At 40.6% G+C, this 26457-nt stretch overlaps 1 protein-coding gene across 3 annotated transcripts in view; it reads left to right on the top strand.

Annotated features, from left to right (window-relative positions):
* The window catches only part of dcc (DCC netrin 1 receptor), a 318930-nt gene that overhangs the window by 37463 nt on the left and 255010 nt on the right, over positions 1-26457 (top strand). For 2 of the 3 annotated variants that reach the window (XM_038733764.1, XM_038733762.1), the window contains exon 2: positions 4566-5234. In XM_038733764.1, the coding sequence (XP_038589692.1) occupies positions 5108-5234 (127 nt within the window). In that variant the 5' untranslated portion in view covers positions 4566-5107. Of the gene's footprint in view, positions 1-4305; positions 5235-26457 lie in introns of all 3 variants that reach the window. The other variant, XM_038733763.1, reaches the window with a different exon arrangement.

The raw sequence follows: 26457 nt of genomic DNA, 5'->3' as shown, positions 1-26457 counted from the left end.
TTAAGGGGTTATGGTATGTGCTGACTTCTTATGGCTTAAATAATCTGGCTAGATGTTCTGAAAGCCCAGCTACACTTAACTATAAAATCATTACATTACTTTACTAATTACTCAAATGCAAAATAATCAGTTACATTACTCTCATTAATTTACTTTCATTACTTAGCGCAGCTCTAGGAAAGCTGCTTTTAAACAACTACATATCCTCATGTTAGGTCCGAGTGGCGTAAGGTAGTAACAACGGGCCCCAGTGCAGACAGCTGTGATGGGCCCTTGGGCTACACAGTTACGAAGCACACACGTACACACTGTGTTCGTGCCTAGAAGAGAATCCTTTATTGACAAATTTGTGTGCCTTGTTTCTTCGTTTTTGATAAAATTAGATGCATTAAATACCTAATTAAAAGCTCCTTAAATTGATATCTTTCCATATTAACATATTAAATTCAACAGTTCTCTGTGTGTGCGTCTCTCTCCAACACACAGACACGTTGCTGCTGCTGTGGCTGTGCTGCGTGCGCCTCGACGCAGCACTCTAAAGTACCATCATGTGATGGTTTTTACAGTCGGACTGTGTCACCTAGACTTTTGTATTTGCAAAGTACAGAAGTCAAAGAGAAAGTTACAAGGAGCATGGCCATTGCTGTCATTGTGAAAAACCTGAACCGTCACTACAAACAGCTGAGTGCAGGGGAGGTGTCAACTGTGCTGAAATGAATAAGCTTGCGACCCTCTCCTCTTGTTCTTTTCTCTCCTGTCTCTTCTTGAAACAACTTTTATGTATGAATAGCATGACTGCTAGCTTGCACGTGCGCACTGCTAATCTACTGGTCAGATTTTGTGTTTCACCCGATTTCTGGAATCTTGACGTCTTGTCACATGATCAAATAGAAATTTAAGATTGGGCATTCATTTACATTACCCATCAATCATCACTGCATACATGGACTATGTGACACGAATACCAAAACTCGGCGGGGCTGCTCCTGTCAAGGGCACCCAGCACAGTGCGGGCTCCAGTGCAGCTGCACTGTCTGCACTGTCTAAACCAGTGGTCGGCAATAGGAGGAATAGATAAATTGATCACTGCTGGTGCTGAAATAGATCTCAGACATGACAGCTACAGTTATTCACACAATCGCTGCCTCTTAAGTGATTGTGCCTTCAAAATATAAACTTTATAAGTTTATTGAGAGCTTTCACTTTGAAGAGTTCTGAACGACAATGTAACAAGCATCTGGGAGAGCCCTCACCAAAACAACAAAACAACCAGCCCTGAGTAGAAATAAAATTACATCTTCACTTATGGGGGGATGTATCGCCTCCATGCCCACACGTCACATATTCTGTATCACACGCACGTAGAAATAGAAAATGAGAGACCTATGTTTGGAGGTAATTACTGAGCATCAACATGAGCCCTGATTGCAAGAAGAAGCACTTCAAAATCTGTGAGGTTCAAGTGCGTGTGTTTGTGTGTGTGTGTGTGTGTGTGTGTGTGGTGTTCCCACATCCAACCTATTGCTCTTGTAATTGGCTTCAAATGAGGCTTCACACAATTTCTCTTGGCTGTCCCTTAATAAATACTCCAACAATGTTCCAGTGTGTGTACAATAGACACTGTAGCCACATTAGATGTGGAACGTTCTGCACCAAGTTCAACAGACATGTGCTACAAACTAAATCCGGTTGGTATCAATCCATCCTTGAGCTTTTGCTTTGTACAGGCCCTTGTTGAAAAAGCAATCCAAAGTAAACTCCCTCTAACACAGTGAATAACCGACTCACAAAGTTTAATGTGTAATAGCAACACGTTAGTGAGATCATTAACTTTAGCGTAGTTTCTACTATGTTTTGTAATAAGCTGTTAAATGTTAAAGTTAAATGTTAAAATCAAAGTCCTGTGACAACGTTTTGACCCCCTCACAGAAACTAAAAGTAGAGTGAGAACCTGGTGGGGTCAAACAGAAGAGAAGAGAACTGGACCAACTGTTGGTGTGTTTTCTAATGGACAGGTGTTTTCTGGACAAGTCTGTGGACCTGTGGGCATCTCTGGTGTTTATCTTTTCTTGTCCAGTCCAATGTCACTGTGCTGCATAACTGACTACAAATCTAAGAAGCATGTGTTTGTATGTGTGTGTGTGTGTGTGTGTGTGTGCGTGTGTTCATATCTGTCAGGCTGCCACCACAGATACTTGCACTACACACTCTGCTCGCACACAGACGGACACACACAGTCTACACAAACCTGGCTTTTAATTTCCCGTCTGACATTAATATCCGCTCGTAGATTAACACACACACACGTTCTGGGGTTTCATTGTCTTCCCCTGCTGTGTTGCTAGACACTGAGCTGCTGATCTTTGTGATGAAAACACAGAGAGAAGGTAAAACTGTGAAAGGAAAATCTAATTAGAAATGAAGAAGATAGGAAAGATTCTATTCCATCATATGAAAATAATCTCAGTGTTTTGTGCGTTTGCAAAAAATTTGAGACAGGTAACGCTGGGTGGACCTTCTATACTGTTGGGTGTCACCCACAGGGATGTTTTGAACTGAAGAAGCCGTTCATATGAACAGTGTAGAGAATCAGATTTGTCTTCCTCCAGATGGCGTCTCACCTGGATGAGGGAAATCTTTCCCTTAATATGTCAGGGCAAACACAGTCACCTTCTCACTATGGATGCAGACCTCCACCGTGGTCGTGTGGGGGAGTGAGGCAGCAGCCTGATAAATACATGCTATCAGCTGTATTGTGATCTAATTGGCTCCTATTGGAGGGTTTTCAATGTGGAATAAAGGCTTTGTTAGAGAGGGTCTCACACACACACAGACAGATATATGCACTTACACACACACACACAGAGCTGCAGTGTTTAGTCTGCTGTGGGTTCACAGTCTGATAATCAGTAATTAGGTAATTGTATGTGTATGTGAGGTTTCTTATCAGCTCATCAGACTCACATTAAGAGCAGAAACACACACTGATGATCTGTTGCATTTCCACCTGAGGTTTGTTAGTCTTTGTGTAAAATTTCTGTCTGTGGATGTGTGTATGGGTGTGTATGTGTGTATGTTTGTATGAAAGTTTCCAAACTACAGTCAGTTTAGTCAATGAACTGCAAATGGAGCCGGAAGTATCAGTGCTGTTGCTTTATTTACCTGCAATATACCCAACACGTTCTGATCTCAGGGCGTCAAATATCAATGCTTTCAGAAAGCCTGACAAACCTTTCCCTTAAGTTTAGAAAAAGATCATGGTTTTGGTTAGGCACCAACTACCTGGTAACTACCAACCTGACCAACAAAGGCTACTAGGCTCCCATCCTCAACTTTTGATCCCTCGTGTCAGTTTGTGGTGGAGGTTCACACCATGTGACTCACTCTCCTACCAGCCAGGAACCAAGAATGTGAAACCCGCTGTTTTGAACATCCTGTGTCCTCCTGATCATTTTTCCCAAAGATTTGTGTGATGAGGCAGACACTGTCCCTTTTGGAGAAGCCCAAAATGTCAAATTGTCTGCCAAAATGATGGTTTTGTTGATGCTGTGTCTCTGTAAATAATATAATGGTCTACAGCTGCTCTATATGAAAGTGCAATGAGTTGACTTCTGTTATGAAACAGCGCTACAAATAAAACTGAACTAAAATTAATTCCTTCATTCTGCCTGTTCAGCCCCCATATTTGTTGGACCTCTGCTTATCTGTCTAACCCTTTGTCTATGTTTCCCTTTTCTTCTCTGACTGCCTGGTTGCCTGCCTGCCCCTTACTCCTAAGAAAACGTGAACTTTAATTTTATCTTATATCGTTTATCTTATACTTTATCCTGTTGGCCTCTCAAGTTGTACTCCTGGGTTCAGCCCTTCAGACCTGTTTCCACACAACACCGTGGAACTTTGGTCAGTTACAAATGATACTTTGAATCGGAAAGGAAAAGGTGTTGTTTAATGCACACTCAGGTGCCCAGGAAAATCAATCCAAATCAATCCAAAAAGTTTAATAGCCATTTGTGGACCCTCATCTGAAATGTTGAATCTCAGGAATTCAACTTGTTTTCTTCTGCCAGAAAAAAAAAAGAGAATGATGTTTGACAGTAGTCCTATTTACTAACTATAAAATTATATCAAAATGTTGACACTTTGTATAAAAACAATAAGTTACCATGATTTTTTTTTTATTACTAACATTTTATCTTTTTTCTTTTCTGCAGCAATGGGCTTCCATACAAATCAAATTATACAACAAATAAACTGAAACTACATCACATTTTAAAATAATATTAACCATCTGCGTTTCCTTAACAGGGAGCATACTGATTAATTGATGAACGTTGTCTCCAACCTGTATCTGAAGAGTCCCCGGTGTGACCAGAGAGGGCAGGAGAGTTCAGCTAATCTCTCCCCGCTGCTCTGACTCCTTTGCTGGGCTCCAGCTTCTTCTCCACCCCGCTCCCCTGCACTCCAGCTCCGGGCTTTACCTCCAGCCTCTTTAGATCAATTGCTCCATAGTTTGCCTATGCCCCTCTACCTACACACACTCTCTCTCTCTCTCTCTCTCTCTCCAGCTGTATAGCCCTACAGAGAAAAGAGAGCGAGAGTGAGTTCGACTCTCTCCCTCCACACTCCTCCTCCTCTTCCGACCCTCTCCATCCGTCCTCCCCGGCAGACGGATCAGACCTCCGGCAAGGCAGCGTGGATTTTAATCCTCCTTGCATCTGTGTGAATGGGAATCAGCTGCACCGGGCAGGAGTGATGGAGACTCTGCCTTCATAGTTACTGGAACTTGTTTCTTATCTTAAAAAGAAGGGAACTAACTGCGCTTGTGTCTGTTTTGGATTTTTGTTTTCTTTTTGGGATCCAAGCCCGATCGGGGAGGGTTATTTTGGGGAGAGGAGAGGTTGTTTTACCCCTCTCTCTCCTCCTCCTCCTCCTCTTCATCCCCCTTGACTCACCATCCTGAGTTGTTTTTTTTTTCTTATTTTGATTTTTAATTGACAGTTGGATTCTGTGGAGGATTTAAAAAAAAAAAAAAAATCAATCATCAGCAGGATTTGCGGGCGCTTGTTCCTGTGGTTCCTCTGGCTCATCGGGACACGAGCAGGGCAGCATGGAGCTGGTTCTGGTTGGATGTATTGGTGACGTTTGGGAGGTGCTGGTGCTGAGGAGGAGGAGGACAGGAGGGCTCTACCTGCTGCTGCTCTGCTGGCTGCTGGCTGCGCACACCACAGCGCACGGTGAGTGGAAAACAGACACAGATATGCGTTGTTTCTGCCTCCATCCCGCAGTGTGTGTGCGCGGGTTCTGCCTCTGTGTGTGTGCGTGTGGTTGATCTGGTTGCCGCAGACCAAAGGATAATTGACACATTTGTTGCGTCTCCTTGTTGGCTGCTGTTTAAACCTTGACTCTAACCCGGGAGCACAGTCTGACCGACTTGAACTGGGTTACTGGGCTCCTGTGATCAGGTTGTGGGCTGCAGGGTTTGACCGGCTTCTACTGGGTTTGACCGGGTTTAAATGGATTTCACTGGGCATCAGCAGGTTTCAGCGGCTCTGATCATGTGTTAGGCTGCTGCTTTGAGCAGGCTTTACTGAATGTTGCTGTATTTGCTCCTTTTTTTTTAACCTTCAGTATCCATCAAAACAAATTCCCTGGGACTGATGAGGTTCAGGCTGCTGGTCTGACTGGGTTTTACCAGGCTTTACCAGGTTTGATTTGGTTTTGGTGTGTTTCATGGGGTTCTACTGGGTTTCACCTGGTTCCCGCCAGTCATGCTGGTTTTACTTGGCGTCTGGTGCTTTGAGCAGGTTAGAGTGAATTTGCCTGTTAGTGGGTTTGATCAGGCCTTTGTGTGTTTCGTGAGGCTGTGCCAGGTTTCGCCTGATTTCTCTGAGCTCTGTCAATATCAGACTGCTGCTTTGAGCAGGTTTAAGTGAATCTTTTTTTGCTGCTATTTTACCCTAAGTTTCTGCTGTGATTAAAACATATAAAGGGACAGATCAGGTTTAGGCTGTTGGGTTTGACCTTTTTCTTTCTTTTTTTTCTTTTTTTTTTTTTTACCAGATTTGACTGGGTTTAAATGGAATTTACTCAGCTTAATTAGCTCTTTTAGGATTTTTGTTAAGGTTTGGTGGCTCTCACTGGCTCTTACCAAGTTAGATTAGATTTCATTGTATTTAACAGGGTTTTACCATTTTACACACGCTTTCATTGTGTATTAGGCTGCAAAAAGTAATAAATCTTTCTGGGTTCCGCTGCTGTTTCACCTTCAGCTTCTTTTAAAACAACTGCAGAGACTGATTCGGATTAAGCTGCTGATTTCTGTCAGATAGAGTAGGCCTACTTTATTAACCCCAAAGGGGACATTTCAGTGTTACCTTCCAGCCAAAGAACATAAAACACAAAAAGAAACAAAATAGGCTACTATAAAAAGACAAATAGTATAAAATAACCGACTAAAAGAAAAGTAAATTTTGCTCACTGTACATTATTAGTGCAAATAAGTGTTGTATGCTGTACACGAAGTTATGGGATTATCTTTACATATTATAGAATGAACCTTGACTATTAATTTTACCAGGTTTTAGTTTGATTAACTGGTTTTATTGGAGTTGACTGCTATTTTTGTCCGTGTAAAATTCTGCCCTATTCCTCTCAAAGGATAGTTGTTTTAGTTCACTTTAAATATCCCAAAGCATCGAGATTCACTGAATGTTTGTTGTTTTGCTTTATGATTTTGGTTACGGAACAAACTGCTCTGAGATATTGTGTGTTCTGAGATTTACTACTGGGCTAACTCTCTCTCTCTCTCTGAATATCCTGCTGTCAATAAATTATGTCCAAACACTTTAATTAAGCTAATTGGTGGTAGGAGAGGACACACACACACACACACACACACACACACACACACACACAAACACTGTAGCTGCTGGATCAGCTGAGCAGTTCTCACTCTGTGTGTATGTATGTGGTTTATATTTCTTTAGCTCAGCTGTAAAATCCTCTGCTGAATATTTTACTCAGACCGAGCGTTTATCTGTGTGGCTGCTACATTACACACACACACACACACACACACACACACACACACTCCTCCTCATTCATGAAACCTACAGAAAAACTGAATCAGAAAATCTACTGAACAGCAAAACATTTTTACAGAAGCAGGTCCTGCTCACTTTTGCAGGTGTGTTCAGGTGTCAACAGTCTGCAGGTTAATAATAGATGAGTTCCTCTTCCTGAAGGAGAATTAATCAGTTGGTATAGTGCCTGGTTGGAATAAAAGTAAAAACTCATTAAGAATAATGCCCTCAGACCTTAAATCAGAGCAAAATCCTCAAAGCACAAAGTCTAAACTGTCAATGAAAAATTAAAATTAGGGTGAGACAGCTCTTGATGACAGGCATGCTGGCAGAAAAACAATACAACCTAGCTAACAGCAGTCATACTGTTCAAAATAATCTAAAAAAATTAGATCATTCTTGCATTAATAATCTCAATGGTTCATTTATATGCAGTACTCGCTGTATTTGTTGCATTTGGGGCATTGTAGATGTTGCAACTATGCTGAACTGCAGATCAATATAGGAATTTAAAATTCAGTACAATAGAGTACAGTTCAGTACACTTTGATAGGCTGATGCAGGGGGCCTTGTCAGATATTTATTTAGCACGCATGCCTGCTGGTTGTTGGTGGCAGTGGCTGTCGACCTGTTGACAGAATGCAGCATGAGAGCAGGTGACATCTTTGATCTCTTCATTCATGCATAATGTCACTGGCAATTCTGTAATGCTGCAGCCTTTAAATGACCTGACCGTTTAATTCCCGTGATCACTCTGCTGAAATAAAGTCCACCTCTCTCTTTCTCTCTCTGTCTGCCATCTGTGACAGTTGTCCTGGTGCGTGAGCCATTACACTGGCAGTCTCTGTGGACACGCGCATACTCCTCTCTCTCACTCTGCCCTCCCTTTGGGTGATGCAGTCAGAGATTCACCAGCAGAGACTTTGATTGGCTTGACATGATCTATCCTTTGAGGAGTGTGTGTTTGATTGATTGGCTTTTTGTCTCGCAGCAATATTGACCAAGAGCAAGCCTTGTTCCCAAAAACTGAATGGACACAGTGGGAAGCAGAAACTGCCAAATCATCACAACCTATCACCATCCCTCCTTTGCTGCTGCTTGTATTATTTCATTGGCAGTTACAGAGCATTATTTCCATGACTGGACATTGCTGGGAGAACCTCATGATGAGGCAGGATAAAGTTAAATTAGATTGAAATCATGCATGAATTGAACGAGGCTAGATCATTTCACAGCTGGAGGTGAATAATTCTCAATAGGTTCATTATTGAACTGAATGGGGAGTGAATTTCAGTCTTACCACATGAGAAGAAAGGATGTCAAGAGTGCGTTAAAATCTCTGTCGTCCCTTGTCCTGCCAGGATGCTTCAGGCTCCATCCAAATGAAGATGGATGGAGTGCTCGAGGAAGTGAAACAGAGGTGAATGCGTCATCTTTGTTTTTGTCTTAGCCGTGTTATTAGATTATTCCCAATGAGCTTTAACCTCCATGATTCATCATTAAACTCGACACCAGCACCTGGCAGAGCAGAGAGTTCCTCTGCAGCATCACTGTCACAGTTAAAACTGTCACACACTGCAACAAGCAACATCTCTGTCCCCTTCTTTAACTGTTGCCCAGAGCATGATGGGTAAAATGTTGTCCTGATTTATACGTCCGGCAGGCTCTTGCCATGCAAAGTGGATGAGAGTCTGTTTGTCAAAAAAAGAGAGATTGTCAATAATTATCTATATTTGTCAGTAACGAATGTATTATTGTTGGTCAAAACAGAATCATTAATCAAAAACTAAAATAAAAAGTGGCATAAACTAGGTGTGTAATAATGTGTATGTACCATCTTAAATCCATGTAAACCTTTTTTCTAACTATGTTAACGTCAGGGTTGGCTGCTCCATCCATGCTTAATTGTTTACCGTTCTCCTTCTTTCTTTTCATACAAGGCGGGTTTGTCGTGATCTTTCTTTCGCTTCCGGGCTTCCGCTGAAACCCCCCCGCGTTTCTCGTCACAACGCTATGAACTCCCTCAGGCAAAGTCTGCAGAAAAGGGTGCATAAAGGGCTCAAAATGTCTGCGACAGAGCCCTCGTACAGCTTTTTACCCCTGGCTGTGAGACTCCATTCATCTTCAGCACTGCACCATGTAAAATAGTTTTATTTCTATGACTTATTATTTATCCACCCATCTAGTGGTAAAGTTTGACCTAATAATGGTAAAGTGAAGGGATCATCAAAGTTATTACATTTTGTCCTGAGGTGGACAACAATGTGTGTACCAAATTTCATGAAAATCCATCCAATGGTTGTCGACCTCATGGCGGCGAGAAAGTACAAGTCACTTTCAGAGAAATCCATCAAATAGTTGCTGAGCTATTTCATTGCAGACCAATTTGGTGGACTGGCGACTAACTGGCTGACATCACAAAACCATGCTGCTAGCTAAAAAGAACAGCTTTAAAGCCATAAAGAAACACAGTGTAATCCTCAGGTGGCTGCTCATGTACAGTATTTACGACACGTTATTGTTACTGTTGTTGATGGAAGGTTTCATGAGGCCTCCGGTGTAGAGGTCTCCCTGTACGGAACAGCTCAAATAATAACTGTGTTTATGAGATGTTTATTTCCCGTGCAACAAAGTGACGTTCACAATCCAATTGCCCCTGCGTGCTTATATCCTCGTCACACGTCTTCTCTTTCATCCTCTGTCTCTCTGAGTGAATGTGGGGGTGTGATCATTTGAACAATGCTGTAGGAATCAGGACAGTGTTAGTCTAAGAGTGAGCAGATTTATCTTTGAAGCTTTGTCTTTATCCAGAGAGGGACTTGGTTTCACTGTCTACAATACAGAAGTCAACACTTTCCTGTCTGAGCACTCTGTGCACATGCGTGTACATGCTGCTCACGTCTGCTCCACTGCAGACTCTTTGGTCGGAATATTACGTGAAAGTTTGCGCTGCATTTAAGACATTTATCACTGTTTTTTGTTTTCACATTGTGTCGTCAATATTGTATATGTTCATCTGTTGAATGGATCTTAGGCATCGTCTCGTCTTGTTTCCTCACAGTTTGTCTGACTTGTCTTACTCATTCAATCTCTTCTCTTCAAATTCTTATTTCTCCATTCTCACATCGAGCAATCTGAACTCACCTTTCCCTTGTTTACTCGTTTTACCCGATTAATTTAATTTAGCTTGTCATCTTGTCATATTAATGCAATTTATTTCATATTGTCTTGTTTTGTCTTGCTTGAGCTAATTTGATCTTATTTCATATTCATGTTGTATCTAATTTGATCATGCTATCTAGTCTCATCTTTTCTCATTTTGTTGTATCTTATTTCATATTATCTTGTTGCATTTCATTTTATCATTTTAGCTTATCTCTTTTTGTCTCATCTCATCTTTTTGGATGTCAACATATTTTGTCCACCTCATCCAGTCCGATCTTCTCTTGTCTTTTTTTTTTAAACTAATCTTTTCTTGTAAATCTCTTTAAATACATCACCTGTTATATCTGTTATATGTCTCATCCCATTTAATCTTGTCTTCTAATTTTGTTTGATCTGATTCCATTGTCTTGTAAATCTCATCTCATGTTATCTGGTTTTGTTTTATCTCATTTTATTGCCCCTTATTTAATCTTTCATCATGTCTTATTTATTAGTTTTGGCTTGTTGCCAAATCCATTTAATATCTTCTCCCATCATTGTTTCACCTCTGTTTCATTTCATCTCATTGTATCTCATTTGATCATAACATATTTTGTCCATATGACTGCCAATCTCCTTTGTCCCGTCATTCCCATTTTATAATGTCTCATCTAATTTAGATTTTATCAAATCATGTTATTTTGTTTTGTTCTGTCTCATCTAGTCTAGTCCATCCTCTGTCCCATCTCATATTGTCTCATGTCATCTTATATTTTCTCATTTTATGGTCATCGTTATGTCATTTTGTTTTCACCTATCTTGTCTGACCTTGTCTAGTCCATCTCCTATTTATTGTTATTGTCTCATCTTGTGTTGTTACATGTCTTCTTGCCTCACATTTTATCATCTCGCACATGAAGCTTCCTGGGGTTTGATGCCTTGCTGAAGCATCTCTTCTCCCACTGTCTCCCTTGGATTTAAACCAACCAACTTTGTTCCCATATATTAGCCTCATGCTCGTCCCGCAGAATTCTTAACGCCTTTGTGTTATTATTCCATCACTGCTTTAAAATGAATAAATGAATGCTCCCTGCTGATCAATAGGTCCAGAACAGCAGACACCCTGTCCTTCTTATTGATTGATTATTGATAAGTTATTGATCAGCTGATGAAGACTGTGATGATCCCACACAGCTGACTACTGATGGAAATAATTCATAATATGTCTGCTAAGATCAGGGTATTGATTATGAGACTGAAGACTGATCGAGTTCAGCAGCACAGTCTCATCAGTCCACCAACAGAATCAATCAGTGTGATAGGTTTTTGAAAATTTTCTAGTGCAGGGCGTGAAGGATGACTGTCTCTGAAATGATGAGAAAGTGTAGATGAAACATCTCCAATAGAAAATATTTAGTTTCAAAAGTGAACATTAGATTTGAAGATGTGGACAGTCTGAATGGATAACTTGAAATAGTAACACATTGTGCTTTCTGATTATGTAGACATAAAAGGACAAACTTTTCTGTCACATCACAATTTTGTATTACTATAAACTTTGTTTTTTAGATCATGAGATTCATCTGGTTGTTATAAAATAATTATGCTATCATGTCAATACAACAGGTTTGCTGTTTTAGGATAATTCTGATTGATAAAATATCCTCAGCTCGTCCAGCTTCACTTTCCGTTTTGGACCTTTTTTTCTGGGCGTTTCTGTCTCCTGAAGCAGAGCACAGAGGATGGCAGGGGCAAGAACAGGAGGGATGATGATCAGATGATTCACACCCACCACAGTAACACAGGAGGTACATTAATTGAAAAAAAATAATGTTTATTTCAACCTCTGCTTGATTAAGACTTTGCAACCTTCTTCCAGGTTTTCAGCCGACAGCAACAACAAAATTCCAAACAGCAGAAAAACAAAAAACAGTGGAAGCAAGAGCAGCTAAATTTAATCAAGAATCACATTAAAGCTACAAGCTCAAAGCAGTAAAACCTTTTCATTAATAAGCAGAGTTGAATAATAAAGTCAGACAATCCATTAGAGACACACCAAGGAGATGTTAATTTACACCTCCATTCATCCACCCATCCACCTATCTATTAATTGTGGATGAAGCAGAAAAATGCCCGCATATTCAATCAGTTATTAAGCTATGATTTAACTCCTCCGTGTTTTCCAATCACCAGGTACCATTTTAACCCATTGCAGCTAATACTGCTATGCTGCCTTAATACTTAATTTGTTGAGATAGCGATCATTTGAGTAAATGCAACTTTGTTGAGGAATAATGTGCACAATGTGAGCATAATAAAAACTAAAATAATTTGATCTTAAAACTAAATTTTCTTACAAGTCAGGGCCACCACTAGCTGGTAATGCAGGGCCCATCTTAGTTGGTGTTGTACTTTAGTGGTGCAAACTCCCAAACAAATTTACAGTTCATCAAATTACCAAAACCTCACATCAGTAAAGTACCATCTTGGGACTTTTTAGTCTTGATTTGATACTTGGCTTGGAGCTTGCTGGTCTTGACTTGGGACTTGACTTGGGACATCCCTTTCTTGACTTAGGTTGTTGATCTTGACTTGGAACTTGTTGGTTTTAACTTGGAACTTGACTTTTAACTTGTTAATCTTGATTTGAGACTTGACTTGGAACTTGGTGAGCTTAACTTAAGACTTGAATTGGTACTTCCCTTACTAGACTTGGGTTGTTGGTCTTGACTTGGTGTGAAACTTGTTGGTATTGACTTGGGACCTCCATGTCTTGACTTTGGACTTGACTTGGGGCTTTTTGATCTTGACTTGAGACATGACTTGGGGCTTTTTGATCTGACTTGATATTGACGTAGACGTAGCCAACTTGGACTCTTCATACTATGTGTTGAGCTGCAGCTATGGACTCTCATGGGTAAATTCACAAAGAATGGATTGCGGTCACTGATAGAACCACAAAGTGTGCATTGCTTGCAAGCGCTATCTACCTTGTCTCAAGGTCTGATTCACAAGAGATTTTGCGCATTTAATGATATTACAGTGCAACCATGCCCAATTTGCAAATTTTTGTTGTGGTCCCAGTAATACTTATTCTTAAAGTGTACTGAAGTAGCATATCACACAACATGGTTAAGCAATTAATTAGTTTGAGTTCAACATTTTTACAAATGCAGCTGCAAGAATAAAACTGTCCACTTATATCTTCAGTGTATAATTTGAAAGAGAATGTACGCTAACGAGTGCTGATCCATTAACTCCCCCCTTCTCTTTCATTCATATCTATCTGTGGGGTGTCTCTTACTTTTCTATGACTCTGTATGTATGGAGTGTTTTGTCAGAGTGATTGTTATTTGGGATCTTTTAACTGTACGCTCCCCCTCATGTGTATGGGTGCATGCAGAGCTGTTTTCTGTACTCTGCACTGTGCTGAACTGGTACAGTGTGTAACCATCGCAGGTATTTTACTGTCTGTGCGCATATGATGTACTATTGCTTCGCCTGGCTACAATCACAGCTACCATGATCTCTGGAAAGTTATAAATGCCTTTCAGTTATCACCAACTCTGAAGACGCTACTAATGCTACTGTAAATGTGTGGCTATTAGCACTGGTGTTTGTGAATTTGACTTTTTTGCAACGAGGCTCATTTGCATAGAAAGGGACCAACTTTGCACCAAATGTATGCATATTACCTAATTTAAATATGTGCAAATAGCACTGAACGCCCAAGATGCGATTTGCTTGACAGTGCAGTTAGGGGTGCCTTTCACTCTTTGTGGGTGCTTTTAAAATTATACAGTTCATTTTTGCTTTATTGCAGGTTTAGCAGCCACAAAAGCCACGCAATGCCTCTGTGAATTCACCCCTCACTGTGTAACAGATGAAGTATTTGTCGCTGAGGTGTGGGAGGTTGATTGCACGGCCATATGAAAAAGACTCTTTGAATGTAACCACAGCCAGGAGCAGTATATTAACAAAGTGGACGAGTGAAAATGAGGTGTTAGCTGCTGCTCGCCTCAGATTCATTTGGTTTTTCACTCCTGCGGTGGACAGAAAGTAATTCAAATCTCACAATATAATTCGAACAGAAACACGTGGCGGTTTCCTGTGTGTTAGTACAGAAGAGCTTCATTTATCAGTCAGTGGTTGACCTGAAGCAAAACGCAGCTGAACGCAACTGATGCGTTTAGCTTCCCAGTTGGTTTTATATTGAAATGGCACTTGTGTCTTTCCATCCTGAATGACGGCTCCTTCTTCTGTGGTTCTCTCGGAGGTTTCTCCTAATGTCTTCCTATGAAAGGTTTTCCTCATTCAGTTTTTCTTATCTCAGTTGGACTGATGCTGTCAGAAAGACTACCTGGACTTCAACAGTTAGTTTGAAATTCAATCATCACTGGCATCACTGCAGTCTCCTGCTCCGCTGTGAGAATGCTCCACTTATCACTAATAGATGGCCAACTCTCAGTTCTTCAAAAATGAAATCCATTACTGTGGTAAAAACTACACTGAGAACAAAGTGGAGATTCAGTCTATGCAACACAACATTACATTTACTACATTACTCAACAAGGCAAATGCCCTGTTCTGAGTGGAAACAACTGTGCTTAGGCTCTGTCCAGCTTTCCTCTTAGTCCTCTCATGTATGAGCACATGATATATTAAGGTGGCACGGATTTCACCTGAGATTACTTGTCTTGGTTGTTGTTGTCTTCCTCTCCCGCAGAGACGAGAACAGATTTAAAGTTTGACAGTGACTACATGATTGGCTGATTGATGAGATTGTGGCAAACTGGTTGGTTTAACTAAAAAGTGAACGCCCATAGTTTGCTGATTAGGCAAGCAGGAAGAGAGAGAGTTGTGAATGAAAGAAGCATAAAGAGTGAACCAGACTTCCTGGTTGAACTTATGCTGAACTTCATTAGTCCTGAGACAGCCACAGATACCGGATTTTTGTGTCAGAGCATTTGATTTATTGATTGCTGTCAGGATGTGAAGTGAATTTAAACAAATATAACAAAAATGCTTCTGAAATAAATTGCCTAGTCCAGCTTTAAAGGGGGAGTAAGTGATTTTGCAGAAGGATTATTGATATTTGAACTTAACAGAATTCATCATTTATTTGAATTTGTGTATCTGGACATCTGATGAATGTCTCTTTACCTCTTGGGAGCACAAATTACCACTGTTTACACAGGGTGTTCAATTCACACCCAAACTGCTTCAGCCTGTCCCATTCTGATGCACTCCATAACCTACCTACACAGAAATCACTTAACATTTGGAACTTAGTTATCTGTTCACTTTGCTCCCACTGACTAGAAAACAGGTCAAGGATCTTTACACATTTATTTAGAATAACCAAAAGCAACCAAAAGACACATTCCTATAAAGAAAGAAAACCCTCTTCTTGGTTTGGCCAAGTGATGTCGTCCATTACCACATTTATGGATCATGTCCATAAAATTTTGCTAAAAAGCGACCCCTTGCAATAGTTGTGTGACCCATTGTAAATATGAAAATGTTGATTATTGCCTCTATAAAGATCAAGAAGCCCTACAAAATACTCTACGAGAGCACACCCTCAATGTAAGTAGGTTCCTCCCTTCAAAATGTACCGAATGTTCCTGTGTTCCCATAAAGGTCCCTGCATTTGCAAGGTGAACTAAGAACTTATCCACATGTAGACTGATCCTGAATCTGATCTTGCAAGTTTCAGTCCAGAATGACACTTGACTCCACCTCTGAAGAGAGAAGCTGGGGTTCATCTGTAGCTTTGCTTCAAAATAAAAAAGCAGTTTTATATCAGCAGTGATACATGTGAACACAGAAACTGAGCAATGTTTTTCCAAACTGGATGTTTTTAGCATTTTTAGCCTGAACGCCTTGGTGTGTATTTTAATTTAGTCTCTGGATGTGTTTTTGTCTCTGCATTATTCAGATGTTTGGATGAACCCCCCCAACAAAAATAGGCCTGTGAGTAATTTACAGAAAGATAATTTGCCTCAGCTCAGAACATTAGCGTTTCATTTATGTCTTGTGCTCTCAGCTGTCTATATTTAACATCAGCTGCTCTGTGCTGACATTCATACATTATTCATGTTGGGAACCTGCATTACCTGCCTCAGGAGTACTACATCTCCCTCACCTTTAAATCCTCCTCATTAATTCTCCCGCAGGCTTTTACATTAATTGGTTTTTACTTATTCTATTCCTGCTTGCTGTTTTTTTATTTTTATTTTGTGCTTTGCTGCTTTTTGTTGTGGGTGTTATTTTTTGTCTGCAGAGAAATTGGTAGCTGATTAAAAAGTGGAGGACAAATGAAAAGGTTTTTATGCAGAGCCGTGCAGTTTTCTGGCCTCAGGATGAAAACTGTTTGTATACTGAACCGCATGACACACACACACACACACACACACACACACACACAGAACATCTCCAGGACTTTCATGCTGCAGCTTGGAGCCACAGGCTGAGCCACATTAAGCCAACTCAAACTATAGTTTTGGCCTTCTGTCTACTGTAAGCTGCTGTTTTCTGACACAAAAACAACAAACCTTTATTGAATGTATCCAGTAGAATAAATCTGAGAACACTGACCTCAGATGGAGGTTGTGGAGGGAGATCTTGAAAATTACCTGAAATATCTGAATAAATATCTTTGGAAATATCTTTCTGACTCTTAGTTGGACAAAACAAACCATTTTAAGATGTCAACTTGAGCTCTGGAAAATTGTGTGGGGCTTTTTAAATTTTTTAATGAAATTGTATAGGCTCAACGAATAACCCATTAGTTGAAAAATCAACACATCGATAGATATTGAAAATCATCATTAGTTTCAGCTCTAGTTCTGGCATGTCTGTTTTTGCCCAGATGGACACTTGTGCTTTTTATCGGTTAAGCTGGTCCACACAGTTAAAACAGAAACAGTGGCGAAAATGTCTTTTGAAATGAATTCATTATGCCAAAAGAAACCGCTGGTAGTGCATGGGCACATCTTTCAAACTGTTTTCGAACTCCGTCTCGCTACCAACTGTTAAACTTTGGTTAATTTATCTGACGCTTTTATCCAAAGTGACTTACAATTCCTATACATGACAGAGGCCGCATGCCTCTGGAGAAACTAGGGGTTGAGTGCCTTACTGAGGTAACTGGGGTCTCTCACACCAAAGGCATGTGTCTTATCTACTGCCCCATCACCACCCACACAAAAACCAACTAAAAATAAGAATGCATAACTAAAAATAAACATAACTAAAAATAAAAATACATGCAACTCCTAGTGCCCATTTCCATTCTTCGGTGACCTATGGAAGACTTGTGCCAGGTGAGGAGAGGAGGCAGGTGAGGCAGAATCCACAGGTTTTGTAATTGTATAAGACTACAGTATATGGTGTTACACCATCTCTCACAGCTCTGTAGGGAACAGGGTTTGTTCTTCATGGTTAGGACAAGGCCCCTTGGTTCAAATGAAGGGAAATCTTAATACTACAACATGACATTGTCCCGTGCACAAAGCCAGCTCCATATAGATATGGTTTTCCCAGTGTGGTGTGGAAGGGGGCGTGGCCACACAGGTTACAGTGTAGGGCTGATGTGACTGAATTGGTGGTATCATTTTCATTCTCCTGGAGTCCTGTTGTGCTGTAAACAAACGCGACGATCACTGAGGGTGGGAGGCGACAGCCAGAGTCAGCCGTGTTTGGCTGGAATCCAGCCGCATCCAGGACGGTGTGAGACACGATCACTTCCTGTGCAGCGCCGCAGCTCTCACCAGATGAGATGAATCGCCTCAACTGCAGCAGTTTCCTCTCATAAATATTCATAAGGTGTGGCATGGCGTCATGTGAGCGAGCGAGAACGACTCCAGAAATCAGTGACCCCCCCCCCAGCAGCAGCAGCAGCACGCCACCCGGCACCGCAGCACAGCCAGCTGGATTTATAGCCACTTATAAAGATTAGTGATGCATCCTGCATGCAGCACACACTCACTCACACACACACACACACACACACACACACACACACACACACACACACACACACACATTGAAGTCTTACATGCAGAACTGTAGTCACATGAAAACCTTCCATCTCCAAGATGTAAAATCTTTGGTTTGATGATTTATTTCCTCAAGATGGAAAATTTTGCCAATTAACAGGGAGATACATGGTTTTCACGTGACACAGGTCCCTTCCCCTCGGCTGCAGGCCTCGCTGAGTCGGGTGGAGTTCTTCCTCTGCTATTCTGGAGAACACGTGTTGTTTGCATGAGAGAGTGAACGCAAGCAAGAGAGAGGAGTGAGGTGGGCAGCTGCACTGGGATTGGGATCCCGCAGGGCCCAACACAAATTGCGCGGGAGCGGGCGGTTAAAAATACTGCAGGTCCAACAGTAGTGCTGAGACCTTGGGTCCAGAAGGCAGACACACTAACGAGGGAGCTAAACCCCACGGCCACTGACGTCTGTCGCCAGTACGTCTCCTAAGGTGTCAGGACTGAGGTTTACTCACTGCACAACCTCGCACGGGCATTTAGCATAATCCCAAAAATTTGTGTCCTTTTTTTAACTCTGCATGTCACAATGTTTGCAGGTGCGGGCGAGAGTGGATCAGTAGCGGCCTGGCCTTCCTTAGCCTATACTTTTAACTAATAATGAAAAAGTTGGCAGAAGGTTGAGCGACATGGGCCAACCCCCCCCTTCTCCCCGGGCCTGTCTATTCCATATGAACGTCTACGCAGCCCTTAGCCCCACCCCATCCATCTCACTCACACACCACAGTGACACTGACAGCTGGAAAACTAGCTACAACAGAACATGGAAAAGCAGAGTTTAACTGACATGTAAAAAAAGTAACTACTCGTTCCGTAGTAGCCCTAGTACCAGGCCCACAGACGCTAAGACCGGGATGAGGATGTTGCTACAGCCTGGTTCACGGATGAAAGATTAAACAGAGAGGAAAGCGAGGCCAGAGATAGTGCAGCTGAACAGTACAGTGTTCTCATTGATTTATTTGTGGCAGCCCAGCTCAGTATCAATGCTGACCGCCACATATTGATTTTAGATTTTTTTACTAGGCCTATTAAAAATCCCTGCAGAGCTGCGCGCAGTGCATATATTCACGCAACACCCTATCTCTCTCCACTGCACAAATCTCTCCAACACAACGCTGTCAATGTTGGAGACCCACTTTTCAACACAAAGCGACGGACGTTTCCATGCGCGCAGTAATGCCACAGTTAATATTGTGGGACAAACAAAAAAAAAAAGTTTAAAACTTGACTGGTCAGACAGAGGAAACTCTGCAGAGGAAACAGAATTTAACTTGTAACGTCTGAAATGTTTAGATGCTCTGATGGAGCTCAGGATAGATCAGGGAGACGGCTGCTTTACTCCAAACAGTGTCTCTGTATGAACCTGGACTGTATGTGAGACCTTTTGGATGTGCTGAAAAACACAACATATTATTTAACATTAGATCCTTGTCGGGAGATTTAAATATGAAGTTATGCTGCTGTGTCTCGTGTGTAAATGAGCACAGCGCCTCTCTTCATGGGGAGACGCTTCACCCTATTTCACCCACCCTGAAATTTGCTAAACGTATTTGTCACCCAAAACACAGTGTCCACACTGGGGACATGTCCCCACCACTTTTTGAAAGCATTTGCAAATAGTTTTCTGAAAATTAGCTTGCAACAAGAAATGTTACAAGAACGACTTACACAATAGAAAAGCATGAAATAAATATAGAAGAAACAGATCTGCCTTGTCTAACAAAAGTAACTTAGGCTAAAAAAACAAGCAACTGATTACTGCATTACATTCGAAAATATTTTTATATTCTGATTTGTCACCAGCTACATGCATTTTGTTTTCCTTCATATAAATAAAGACATTTCCACCATACGTTGGTGCAGAAAATGTGTCTAGAATGCAGGACATTAAGAGTTTAATGCTCAAAATCTTCTGGGGGAGGACCCCCAGAATCAAATAGCCTATGTCATCAATGAAGAGTTTCTTCAAAAAGCATTGGAGTCTCTTGTTGTCTTGTTCTCATGTCTCCTGGACTAAGTGTTTGGTCACACCACTAATACGAGGCCTTAAATGACCCCACCACTTTTCAACACAAAGTGTGTAATCAGCTGCGTCCACATGGTCCTAAAGCCTTTATTTAAGGAGAGCTTGTTGTCAATGTTTTTTTATTCGAAATTGTTACTGTTAAGTTTGTTACTGACTATTAAGCTATCGACTAAATATAATTACAGAGGTCCGGACCTCGGTGACTTCATAGCTGGTTATGGCCATGGTCATGGCTGTGATGCTGCTAGTTGGTTTATTAGAGACTCGTCCTGTTTGTATGTGCGTGCATTAGCAGGGCAGCTGTGATGGAGTATACAGTCGACTGTTCTGGTGGGCCGGTCTGGATCAAAGTCCAGTGCCATTTTTTACTCCCAGCCCGTCCCTGTACGTCATAGTGTTTACGGATAGTTGTCGGTGAATTAATGTTACGGCGCTAATGTTAGCTGCCGATCCAGTTAAGCAAACGTGTGTGTGTACGTTGTTGCCATATTACCGAAGCAAATGTGAAATAAAAGCAAAAATATTTACTGATAAATAGAGACCCCAAGCAGATCTGATACCTACACTTATAAATGGGGCACAATGTAGGTTGTCCGAGTAGCTTAGCTACCGTTAGCTTAACTTGATCAGCAGCTAACATTAGCGTTTTAACATTAATTCAATGAATCGTGGCTTTCTGCTCTTAGGGCTTTTACAGCTGATGGTCAGTCCCGTTAAATAGAGCTTTATTTCATTGTGTAAGTTCTTCCAGAGCCGTTAAATAAGATTATTTAATCAAAGTCAAGAATAATTAAATAGTCCAACTTGGCATCTTTTTCAGTATTGTTAGGACACATCAAATTTAAACAACTGTTTAAATTTTTTATAATCTGTACACCACAATATTTTAAGGTTTTGTTGAGTCGCTAGATAACAAACTAAAATCTTCTTCTTCTTCTTCTTCTGTCATCAGTCAGAAGAAAATGAGACTCCCTTTGCACATCCTAAATATAACCAATCTATATTTTACGTATTAGTAGGCTTTGTGATTGGACAGCTCTAAACTACTTTACCAGGAGGATACATTGCATTTTACTTGTGTACCAGCAGTCATTTTGTCAGTTTATTAAAAACAAAGGAAGTCTAGTCAGTTGAATGGTCTATTAATGAAGCTCTGAACCCAGTAGTTTGTCGTCCTTCCCCAATCACTGTGTCAGTCAGTTCGACCCTGTCAGTCTTCATCATGACCCAGGAAGAGTCAGAGATGTTACGGCCTTCAGAGAACCGGTCGCTGTGTTTAAAACAGGAACATCTTCACTGACCTGGAAAAAACTCACATCTCAGTTTGTTTCAACCAACTACATTTGCACACAGAGTAACAGAGGTTTCCTGCATGTATTGTTCGGTCATGATGTTAATTCGCTGCCAGAAGCAGTGACATCAAACTGCATTGCCAGCAGGAGGTGACGGCACGACTGCAGGACGACATGCTGCTGACATCACGGGAAGGTTAATTATCGTCACTGGTGATTTTATTTCTCTGGCTGCTGTAAATATAAAAGCAGTAAATGAGCTCTGTGTTTTATACACCAGATTTTAATTCAGAAAACAAAGCGAACTCAAGAGTGAACTTTCAAACTAACAAATAGTAAACAAAACTCAAAGCTCCATTTACAATATTTTCTCGTTTTCTGTGCTTTCAACTGCATGTCATTGGGGGGATAAAACAATAGTGAAAAGAAAAACAATTAAGAAACGAAGAAGAAAACATAATATTAAAAATATATATATTGAAAGAAAGCAAAATTGAAAGTGCAATTTCAAGGCACCTCTTGAGCTGTCAGTCTGTCCAAGACTTTGGTCAAGACTGAACTATTATTATTATTTATATTATTATTATAACTATTGGTTGGATAGCCATGACATTTGGTAAAGACGTTCAATTTCTCTGGTAATATTTCATTTTGTGCAAATAAAAAATCATGGACTCAACAAATCAATTTACTAGGGCTGAAATGATTCATCGATTAAATCAATTACTAAAATGCTTCGACACAAACTCTTTGCATCGAGGCTTCGTTTAATTCATATAATGATATTGCAAGTGTTTTGCACGGACTTTTATAACTGTCGCACATCGCACTTACGCTGTGAACACGAGGTGATTATGATGGCGCTGTTTGCAAAGTGGAGGAAGAGAGAGAAAATAGCGAGGGGGCGAAGAAGAAAGTGTCCAAAGTATTGGATTATTTCAAGCTAAAAGAAAACAACAACTCTGTAATGTTACCGTCCATCCTGATCAGACAGCAGCCGGTGTTCTGCCAGTGGACCACAGACAAGGTACCAGTAACAGCAACTTTAGCATTTAACTGAAATCATGATTGATTTTTTTAGTTGAAGGCTAGCCAAAGTCCTCAGCTGAAAATGTGCACACATGCATTTGTTGTTCTCCTTTTTGAGAGTTTCAGAGAGGGAACTGCACCTTTTTACTCCCCTCCAGCTCTCTCTGTAGCTTAGACAATCCCTGCTACCTGTGTGTACTAATCCATTCTTTCCCCCTGATTCTTTATCTTTATAATAGCTATCTTTATGATACAATCAACAGCTGTTTCATGTGCAGGATTGCTCATTTCCCGTTTCACATTTCCCTTGTGTTTTCTTGACAAAACTTGGTTTGGAGACTAGCGTCAGGTGACCCCCCTGTCACCGATCAGTCACGTAGTGTGAACGCCACAACGACTTCAAGAATCCCGTCACAAGACGGCAAGTTGTGTGAACAGCACGGCCATCGAGTGACGCTGAAAGTTGTGTAGTCTGCACAAGCCTTTAGTATAACTTGTATAGCACTCGGGTGGTGTATGTGTTTGTAAAGCAGCTGTCTGGTTGTTGGTCTGATGTTTGCTGTATATCTATAAACAGGCACAGCTGATCCCGTTTCCCGGGGGGGGTGCCGCTGCCACCAAGCAAAAGTACTTCTTAAACGACGCATCGATGAATCATTGAAATAATCCATAGAAGCTTCGAATACTAAAATCATCGTTAGCTGCAGCCCTACAATGAACTTTGTCCAGCACTTTGGTTTATGTCCATATAAATGAAAAACTAGCTCAGCATACTGTGTTTGATGCTAATTAGCACCAAACAAACAAAAGGTATTTAACATGGTGAACACTATACCTGCTAAACATTTATAATAATAATAGTAATAATAATAATAATAATAATAATTACATTTATATAACGCTTTGTCATCGAAGCTGAAAGCGTGAAGTGAAGTGGGGGGACCCACCACCAATATGTGGCAACCACCTTGGTGTTGCACGGCAGCCATTTTGCACCAGAAAGCACACCACACTGGGGCTGACTTTCGCTGACTTGACAGTCTAATTTGAGCTGCAAGGGACTTGGCGCCTGCAGCCGCGAGGTTTTAATGTCATGTGACATGGTGACATTTTGCAGCACCGGCGAAAGTCAGACACAATTTCTAACCAGTTTGCTTTATGTTAAATCCAGCATAAGGTGACCAGATTTCTGAAATGAAAACCGGGGACATTTTTGGTTTGGTGGTCAGTAAGTCATTAAAAAAAATTATATATGAAATAAAAACGGGGGACAATTTCAGTTTCATAATCTGTCAAACATAACATAGCAAGTGGAATACTGCATTTTAAATGTGGTTGGATGAGAGGTAAAAAGTACTAAGTGAGTTATCTGTCAAATATAACCCTTATGAATATAATCAAGTCATTTCAGGGAAGAAATAACCTTTCAGCCAATAATTAGAGGATTAAATCACTTTCTAGCAAGTAGAACAATGCATTTTATTTGTTGTTTTGGCGATTTAAAGGTATTTTAACAGGTAAAAAGGACTGGATTGGTTGGTACACAGCAAGTTAAATAATGGAGGGTCATAAGGATTTACAATTAATTGCAAAAGAGATCATGTCTTTATTTTATATATAACTCAGCAGTAAGTCATGTTAATTAAAGGCTACATTCTATTTTCTAAATGTAATCAAGGATATCAGACATATGCCTACCAAACACATATTCCATCGGCAACAACAGGCTTCTATTATTGCCTATAATCACGTAAATGTCACGCCTGGTTATGCTATAAAATGCAAACACTTGTTTGGTCACAATTGTGATTATTCTGTTAAAAGAACCGTTAAAGTATCACAAAGACAAATCTTTGTGACATAACGTGATATTTATTTGATCCAGATAAAAGCAGCTGTAGACGTAAAGAAACTGGGCGATAACGTTACATGCTGCGTGGGGACAGCTCCAGACGGGGACAGGCCACCAAAACTGTCCCCGGAAAACGGGGACGTCTGGTCACCCCAGTCCAGCATGCATCATGTTAAGTCAGCGCCGCATGAAGTCAAAAGCACTTATTATTAGGACCAGAGGGAAGACTGTCCCCTACTGGCCCACCAACACCTCTTCCAGCAGCAACTTAGTTTTCCCAGGAGGTCTCCCATCCAGGTACTAGTCTTTCAGCAGAAGCAGGATACTCGTATGGCTGCTGGCGAGTATGCTAGCATTGTCACTGTTAGCATGTTAGCATGCTGAAGTTAGCATTTAGCTCTAAGCGCTCATGTCTTAGTAAGCTACAGCCTCACAGAGCTGCTAGCATGGCTGTGGAGTCTAGCTCAACTATTAAAAACAGCAAAGAGAAGGTGACTTTAAAACTGACACCTTTTTTGAAGCAGTTCCTTTTCATTCCTGTTTCTTTTCATAAACGTCTGCTCAAAACTTTTGTATTTTTCTGTGCAATGAATACTGCACTGTCTAGGGACACTAGCAAGACTTTAGTCTATTAGTTCCTTTCATCTGGAGGTACTGTATTTTTGTATTTTAAACGTAGTTGGGTTGTTGTGTTCTGACAGCAGCTGGCAGCTCTCCTCTTCCTCCTCCTTTTGGCTCTGCATTGGACATTTTAAATGTCTGGATTGGTTTTAATTGCAGCTCCTATAGCAAGCGGAAGGCCTCCCTTTGCAACCCTCATTCATGTTCAACAAACTACCTTCATCTTAACAAGTCATTTAATTTTCCACCCGGACAAATCATGTATTACTTTTTTCCCCCCTCAGGTGCGACACAGAACCCTGCCAGAAAAGTGAGGAAACTCCTCATGTTGTCAATGAAAATCTACATCAAATCCCATTAAAAACTAAATGACATTTTATTCTCATTTAAATATGTATTTATTTAATATAACTGCCTGCCATCAAATTCATTAAATCAATGAAATGTTTCACTATATTTACATTAACTTTAGATGGATTTGATTCTGTAATTCTGGTATTTATAGTAATTTACATAAAAAGTAGTAGAATTTACGGTACATATTGGTATTTACATTTACAAGGCACTATGAGCTTCCCTCTGCTCTGACTCAGACACACTGTCATCTCTCAGGCTGTAGTTTTCCTCTGACAGACTGGATGGACTAACGAGGTTTTCTGAGCAGACTTGGTGTCTGAGGCATCGTTCTCCCACTCTGACAGCTGATTGACTGCAGTCCAGGCTCTGTTTTACCCAGCAGTTCCTTTCATGTTTCTGTTTGAGAGACATTCACAGCAGGTGACAGAAACGCTGCCAGAGCTGATTTCTGCTTTAAGTATTAATTATTAAGATTGACATGTCAATCATTTGTTAACGAGTGTTGGTTAGTCTGTTGATCCGCCCAACTCTATGGTCCAGAACAAGATATCTTAATATAAAAAAGTACAGACTTGATTTTCTGTACATGACAAAATGAGGAGTCTGTTTATATCCCAGGTAAAGATCATTGTCTTCATTTAAAACATCCATGTGTTTTTCTGTGACGTTTACTTGTACGAGTGTTGGGTTCAGCAAACTGTATGCAAACACTTGTTGTAAATTGTTGTTTTCAACTTCTGTTGAGTATGTGTTAAGGAGATTTGATTATTAGCATACTAGCTAGAACCCAAATTGCTATACAAGGTACAAGGTTACAAGTTCACAAGGTAAGTTTATTTATCATTATACAACACATGGTTTTATAACGAAAAGAAAATTTGTAGTCCCTTCATGCTACACACAGCGATCTTATCAGATCATGAATTGATTATGGTAATGTATAAAATAAACAAAATAAAATAAAACAATATATACTACAGTATATAGTGGACATATATAC

Source organism: Micropterus salmoides, unplaced genomic scaffold, assembly GCF_014851395.1.
Source record: "Micropterus salmoides isolate LMB-PRFRI ecotype aquatic unplaced genomic scaffold, ASM1485139v1 Ms_hic_scaffold_20, whole genome shotgun sequence".
Taxonomy (NCBI): Eukaryota; Metazoa; Chordata; class Actinopteri; order Centrarchiformes; family Centrarchidae; genus Micropterus; species Micropterus salmoides.
Note: the sequence above shows the minus strand (reverse complement) of the source record. Positions and strands in the feature narration are given on the sequence as shown.